Source organism: Mustela lutreola, chromosome 3 (assembly GCF_030435805.1).
Source record: "Mustela lutreola isolate mMusLut2 chromosome 3, mMusLut2.pri, whole genome shotgun sequence".
In the NCBI taxonomy this organism is placed as follows: Eukaryota; Metazoa; Chordata; class Mammalia; order Carnivora; family Mustelidae; genus Mustela; species Mustela lutreola.
The window spans coordinates 102,205,113-102,213,279 of NC_081292.1; the positions used below are offsets into that span (position 1 = coordinate 102,205,113).

At 34.8% G+C, this 8,167-nt stretch overlaps 1 protein-coding gene and 1 pseudogene across 1 annotated transcript; both read left to right on the forward strand.

Annotated features, from left to right (window-relative positions):
• Window positions 1-625: 625 nt before the first annotated feature.
• LOC131828083 (small nuclear ribonucleoprotein G-like) lies at window positions 626-965 on the forward strand. The gene has a single exon (XM_059168933.1). The coding sequence runs from the start codon at window positions 698-700 to the stop codon at window positions 926-928; it is 231 nt and encodes a 76-aa protein (XP_059024916.1). The 5' UTR covers window positions 626-697; the 3' UTR covers window positions 929-965.
• Window positions 966-1,807: 842 nt separating this feature from the next.
• Window positions 1,808-2,603, forward strand: LOC131827900 (sorting nexin-19-like; annotated as a pseudogene).
• Window positions 2,604-8,167: the final 5,564 nt, after the last annotated feature.

Below are 8,167 nucleotides of genomic sequence, written 5' to 3' on the forward strand. Positions count from 1 at the left end.
TCTGTAGGGGCACCTGGGTGGCTAAGTAGGTTAAAGAATATATCTGTAAAAAAGAATAAAGTAGGAAGCAAGAGGATGGAAATAAAATCACTGACCTCTACTTTGTGCAAGGCAGTGTGCTGGGTACTTTACATAGATCACCAAAATTGATCTCACAAAAACTCTATTAAACAGGATTGTTATCTACTTTTAATTGAGGAAAAAATGCTGGAAAATATGGCTGGGTCAGAATTTTAACAACTATGCTACAGAGCAGAATAAAATAGCTTGATAATAGAGGAACACAGGAAATTTTGAGATGACAGAAGAATGGATAACTCCTTCTCAGAAGACTTTTTTTTTTTTTTTAATGTTAGTGAATCTCGGAAAGTTTGGGTTGCAAACACCAGAACTTCTCAAAACCCTTTACTTGAGGTTGGAAATGAAATAGCTAAGAATATATCATGGTAATAAGGATTAGGAAATTGATTCCCATTCTAAATATCTTTGTTCATTTAACTCCAAACTTGAAATGTTTCGGTGGAACTAAAAATATCACTCTGAGCAGTCAAGGCTCATTCTACATACTAAAACTTCTTTGAATTAATCTTACTGAGAGTCAGTTAAGAATTGAGTGTTATGCCGGGCCTACCACGGGAGCGCGAGGGACGCCACGAATTCCGTTTGGAGGCATCTTTGAGCTCGCGCAGTAGACACCATGAGCAAAGCTCACCCTCCCGAGTTGAAAAAAATTATGGACAAGAAATTATCATTGAAATTAAATGGTGGCAGACATGTTCAAAGAATATTGCAGGGGTTCGATCCGTTTATGAATCTTGTGATAGATGAATGTGTGGAGATGGCAACTAGTGGGCAACAGAACAATATTGGAATGGTGGTAATACGAGGAAACAGTATCATTGTGTTAGAAGCCTTAGAACGAATATAAACAATGGATGTGTTCATCAGAAGAATCAACTGCTTCCACATGTCCTCTCTCCATAGTACCTGTTTTATACTACAATATAAAAATCAGATCATGTGCATTTTCATATTGAGATTTTTGGTTAAATAAACTTTTATAATAGCCAAAAAAAAAAAAAAAAAGAAAGAAAGAAATTGAATGTTAGTCCTCAAGATTTCCTACATGTCTATTTTGTACTTATCATTTTTTCCAGGCTAATGAGGTCTTCACTTTCACTTTGACCTTATCATGCTCATACTGTACTTACTTCACTTTTTGCCAGGTAAGAAATCTCAGTCTGCTGTTACCAGTCATCTTACTACTTTGGAAAAAATCTCCATTTTGCCTGGTTTTATGTGTATGAAACTGTTTACCAATTTCTCAGATATGGAGAGTTAACTAATATTCTTAAAAGGGAAATTAAGTGATATGATCAGGAAAATATTAAAGACATTGAAGCTGAAAAATACATCACTGACTAATAATTTACACCAAATACATTATTTTAAAATATAAGCAGTTCTATAGTTAAATGGTAAATACCAAGAGTCTAGTGGTTCAATGCCCTTCCGACTGGAGAGATAAGCAACATGTATAGTAGGAAAAGCCCTAAAGTCTAGGCAAAGGGTTTTCATCTTTTTGTGAAAGCACTGGAGAGTCAGGAAGTCATTTTTTTTTTATATACCAGTGAAACATTGGAGTCAAAAAATTCATTGATTCACTAACTCATTCCCTTTTCTATCATCTAGCTGCTCCTCCTCATGGGGGGCCTCTTTTCCATTATGGATAGTATTGAAGGAAGCTACTGCCTATGTCATGCAATAGAAGCAATGCATGCAGAGAGATTCCTTTTGTCTTGACCAAATGGACCCACCAAACTGGGGTTTTGATTGTCAGTATAACAGCATAAAGATTTGGGGGTGTTTAGGATTCACAGCCACTGTATTACTAATATTGGTGACTGTTGGTTAGTACAATAGCCATGATGAAATATACAGGTTAGAATACTAACATACTAGCTACTAGAAATGCATCCAGGAAGAAAAAACATCCTGAATGAATTCCCAAAGGATGTGTGGATGGCCACTTGTCAGATGTTGCTGTATCAGCCCAAGGACTCAGCAATGATGATCAGGCACAGAGATAGATTTAGCTAACATAACCTGGGATCTACTCCTTTTGCAGCTAATAGACAGAGGAGATGACTATGTGTGGTAAATATGCAGAAAGTTTTTAATCTTATTCTTGGTACCCTAGTTCAGAGGAGGCTAGAAGTTCAAGTAGTTGATATAACATGTCTAGAGTACAGTACCTCTGGCTTCTTTAGGAGTCTGTCCAGTATGGTTGAATTTTGCCTGAGTATCCAGTCTGTATGGATTAAAAAACAGAATGTGGCTGCTGAGAAATAGTCTTTGCAGAGCCTGATGGAAGTCCTACCACATTTTTTAGTAGAAATTCCTGGAGTGGACAAACGTTGGCTGAGTTGGAATCTAGTTCTGGAATCTTTACTGTAACCCTCATCAGCAGGCATTTGATTTACTGCTTTTGGAATATCATCCTGGAATTCTTAGATACCAGTATCTCTATTGAGGGATGTACTATGACCATGTCTGTCTCATGTATCCCAAATCACTCTGGGAGGATGGATATCTCCCCTTAGCCATAGATGGGAAAAGGTTGAATAGGTGAGTTACTTTGCCACCAATAGACCAAGCAGGAAGGCTGTGCCTTCTAGATCTGGGCCATAGCTTAGAAGTCTTGAGGTCTAAGTGGCACTTTCACCACTTCCATTCCATTTGTAGCAGGGTACAGGGGAATATATGTGCCAATGTCATGAATATCCATTTCCATACCTTTAAAGTATATATAACACTGTCTGCAAGAACAGAATTACTTTGGCTCACACCTATTATCCTATCCAACTTTTTTTGAGTCTCCTTGTCTTATTCTGTTATTTATCTAAAACTTATACTCAATTATTTGTTGGTTAAGCAAGACAGATTCATGCAACTAAGAACTCTGAGCAATTAAATGGTTTTGAGCAGGGAACTGACCAAATTTTCATGTAAGAAGTTTTGTGCTTAGGGACCAATTTGAATAGACTGAGACTGAGTCAGGTTTAGGACATCAGCATATAGTTAGTGGTATTTAGGAAGGAGGGAAAGATTAATTTTTGTGTGTTAATATACTGATGGTTCCATAAATAAACTTGATTGGATTTTGAACTATGAAATGTTCTTAATGGTTAGTTATAACCATATCTGTTCCGAGAGAGGTGAGAGACATGGCAAAATTGTTGCACATTTAGGCACTTGCTTAAAAATTTTTTGCATGCTTATTGGTTCACTAGCTTAAGAAAGAACCCACATATTATTGCTATATGGTTTGTGAAGGCATAGCCTAAAATGTATGGTAAAATTGTAAGGACATCTCTATAATTTTAGGGGCTTAGGTTTAGGTTTCCTTTTAAAATAGAGTTCTGTGTGTGTATGTGTGGGTGTATGATGTGCATGTGTATGTGTGTGTGTGTGTGTGTGTGTTTGTGTGTGAATATTCCCTAATATCATGCTGTGGATATAGAAGAATATGAAGGGAAAATACCTTGTAAGAACCTAAGAATAGTGACATGTAAAGGATTCTGTTCTTAAGCAAGATGAAACCATGAAGTCTAGAAATTTCCCTAGCAAAAATATCATTACATAATGCTCTTCATGGCTATAGTGGAAATATCTTTGTATACTGAAGAAAAAGCATTTTTCATGCTTTCAGCATATATGCTGACTGTATGGGATGTTTCTATAAACCAGAGTCTTAATTAACTTTTTTTTTTGGTGACACAAAAGGAATGATAGGCAATCATGAGACCCTCTTCTATGAACATATTCAGGCTTACTCATTACATTTCATAACTGGCTATAACTTTTCCTCAAGAAAAGCCTATCTAATATTATTATGAATAAAATTTATTTTGTTAGTTAATTTTTTATAAAAATCGTATATTCATCTATTATTCAAATGAAATAAAATATTTAACAATGAAAGATAGCTGTCCTTTTCCCAGACCTCCATGTTCCCAACCTCTGTGTCTAAATTCAACTTCATTCAGATACCTGTTACTGGTTTATTCCTTTTTACTGCCTCTGCAATAATTCCGATACTAATTTAGTAGGATTATATGACAAAATCCTATATCTTGATCCTAATTCTCTCATTTTTAACTGGATTATCAAAAATGTCATCATATTAACTGTTAGCAATTAATGGTTTGTAATTCATCTGAAACCTGCTAATACACCAGCATATTCTGAGTCCAAATTTAAAAAATGGCAACCTGCAAAATTGAGTGACACCCTCCCCCATTTTGGGGTAGCTGACATTATTAGAATAAATCCACTCTATCATATAACCAGATATCTCGAATGAACTCATACACTCTTGATCCCCCATACACTATGCACTGTCTTACTTCCCACCCTTCACTTATGATTTTTCTTCTCCTTTGGGCATACACACCTTTATTTCATTAACCAGTCTGTCCTTTCAAGACCTAAGTGAGGTCCATCTATTCCGTGGGAGATCATTTGACTATACAAATACATTATTAACTTTCTTTTTTACTACATTTCTTTTTTAGTATTTGTGTTAACGAAGTTACATATTTATCACCAAAGTTACATTTGGGTATCTGATATTTAATATACACTATATTCACAGTGTCTCTCTTATCCTTTACACCTGCCAACAATCTGTGAAGTCAGATTAGTGATCTGTTGCATAAATTCAACGTATAGGGAACTGAGGCAATGAAGGAATTTTAAAGCCTTCTCTGGGCCCCATAGTTCTGTGATTATAGGGCTGTGAGTTGTATGCAGCTTTGCCTGAACTCAAAATGCACAGAAGATACATTTAATAATCCTTTGCTGATACTAATTTCCCTCAAGCTCTGTCTGTGTTGCCTTTTCCACTACACTAAATTTGCTGAAAAAATCATACTCTGACTTCTGATAAATTGTTTATGTTTCTCAACTTCTCATATGTGTCTTCCAACCACTGCCTTGAGGACAGTGTATCCTACCAAATGATAAATACATAGTAGGGAGCTCAAGAAATAGCTGTTGAATAAATATTTATGAACACTATGGGGGTCATTCCATGTTGGCTGATATACAAGATTAAGGCTGTATTGATTCTAGATTAAAGTGACTAAGGAAAATGCAAAATTTAAAAGCATCACAATTGGAAACCAAAAAAAGTCAAATAAAGCTGTTTATTTTTCTTTATTTTGTTTTGTTTTAGTATGGTTTGGTTTGGTTGTGTAGTTCCTGAATTTATCGAGCAAATTACCCAGTGAAGATAGCTAATAATGTCAATGATGGTGTGAATCTAGCACCTAGAATCTTTTAGAACCCATTTTCAGCATTTTATCCTAAGCTTTCCTTTCTTTCTTTCTTTCTTTCTTTCTTTCTTTCTTTCTTTCTTTTTTTCTTTCTTTCTTTCTTTCTCTTTTGACTTCTACTTTCTGAAGATTGCTTTATTTAACATATCATGGTAGAATATGAGATATTATATTCCTTTTTTCATTTAAGATTTTATTTATTTTTTTTAGAGAGAGTATGTGAGTGGCGAAGAGGAACAGAAGGAGAGAGAGAATCCCAAGTCAACTCCATGCTGAGCATGGATCCCAATGCAGTGCTTCATCTCACTATCCCTAGATCATGACCTGAGCCAAAGTCAAGAGTCAGACACTTAATCAAACTGACCTGCCCAGGCACCCTAAAATTTGAGATATTATGTTCTTAAAAAAGAAAAAAAAAGATATGTTCTAAAATATCCATAAATATTATTCATTTGTTCTTAAAGAAGATTTTGCATCAGTTTGGGGTCTAAAAATAGAAGAAAGCAAGCTCTTTTACAACATAAATACACAAGTGCCAAAGTCCCTTTCAACAGAGGAAGCTCTGTGGTTACTGAAGTGTATACAATTATAAACTCAATTGTTAAATCAAAACACATCCCAATCACCCTAGCATTTCACTTTTAATGGGCAATACATTCCCAAGAAGGCAAGTTCTCTGCTAACAATATTGAACCAAATCATCAAAATTCAAAGAAGGGTCTATAAAATGTGAAATTCCATCAGCAAAGTGCACAGTGGGCCACAATGCGTAGATTAATGGGCAGCCTGTCAAGTATTTTAATGTATGCTTCTATCGTTGAAACACATGTGATGATTAGTAAAGTATTTGGCTGGAGCAATAAAAGATATAAAATAAATTAAAATCAAGACACCTTCTGAATTAATAAAGCATTTGGTTAGGCTATATTGATAAATCACAAGCACAGATTAAAAAGCCCCCATAACTAGAAACATTTTCCCCCAGGCATGCTGAGACCTCACACTGGTCTTTCCTATGACATATTCTTAAATGAGGATCTCTGTGAAAAGGAGAATACTAAGTTTCTAAAGAATCTCAGAATATGAATATTCATTGGTTTAAGCCTTGAATGTAAGCCATCGTCTATACCTGGCATCACTCATATTTCTTTTGAATTCTAAAAATTAGATTTCTTTTTCCTAAGCTTATTTCAGAACTACTTTCACCTGAAGAGCAACTTTCAATATTTTCTTGGAAGTATGTCACTAGGAATACCGCTGCTGAGAAATACACATCAGAACAGAAATGATAGACCAAATAAATCCACTTTCACTTTGGTTATTAGTTTGTTATGTGAGCTGAAGGAAGTGAAATGTTGAAAAGTCATCCAAAAGTTTCATCAGAGTGGTGGAGGCAACGGAATCCAAAACCATCAGAGAGATTTATCTTGTTCTTGAGTGGCAGACTTAGAAATGAAGCTGCTATGATAATTTGGTGATGGTGTTTAGGACTTAATTCCAACTTTGCCCAGTAGGGACACTCATAATTTGGAAGGGGTAAGAGAACTTAAAAAAAAAAAAAAGAAAAAAAAAAAAAGCTATTTAGTACTTGAGGGAAGGCAGGGGAGTTATCTTTTGGAGGGTAAGCACTTCTAGAAGAAAAGGCACATTATTTTTATTGAGGGATTAAATTGTATTCATGGTTTGCTTTTCCAGATCTGCTAGTCATTTCAAAGGCCCATTCAATCCAGCACCAGAAGTTGAAACTCATGTGAGGTATTTTTGAACCAAAAATATAAAAGCAGACTCATGGTCATTGCCCTTTATTATCTCACAGTTTAAAACTTGAAAGTCACTTACACTAAAAGGACAATATGGAAAATGCTATGAAAAGAGTAACAGCTGGATGCTATGAGAGTAATTTAGGTTGGATCTAACTGAATCAGGTGGTGCAGGAGCATCAGGAAGGCATCAGGGAGGCATTACATGAAGGTCATCTAGAACAATGGTGATGAAGATATTTCCAGATGGAGGATATGGAATGAACAAAATATTTTTACATGGAATGGAAGGCATTTAGGTTGGACAAGAAGAGGCACTCAGAGGGACAAATGGGAAAGGGTTACAGCACATGTCTTTTCACTTCTGTCCCTCTTTCTCCTGTGCTTTAGTAAAACTTTACTAGATTATGGAATTTGGTCAATTATTTCAGTAGCTAAATGGTTTGGGCGAAACAAGCTTTTGAGTAAAAAAATAAGACAGTTAATAGCTATTATCCCATGTAGAGAAAAAAAAAAAGTGTGTGTGAGTGATTAATGACTGAAATAGAGATAAATGACCACTGCAGAAAATTTTGGAAAATAAAAAAGTAAAATGAGTAAAAACATACTTAAAAGTATGTTTTTTAAATTTCAGTTATTAGTTACCTTTTTCCCAGGATACGCATTTTAATTTGGAATCACCTACTTTCTATATTACGTATATATTGCTTTTAAATTTTATATTGTATAATGAACAACTTCTCTATAACTAAGCACTACTGAAACTTTTTAAAGCTATACAATAGCTTATCCTAGATTTGTATCATAATTCACTTACTCAATCCCCATTGTTGAAGATTTAACCTATTAACCACAATGTAACCAAACTTGTATTTCAGACAGTATTTTTAAGCTCAACCATTTAAACATTTTTTGTGTTTCATTTTACTTAAAAAGTGTAGAAATAATAAAGGTGTATGTTTTTATTTTTAAAATGCTAAGATAACTAGAAACAAAATTCCATTACCTTTCCTAGAAGTAACAATTATTAACAATTGAGTGACTACATGTCCCAGTTTATACCTACTA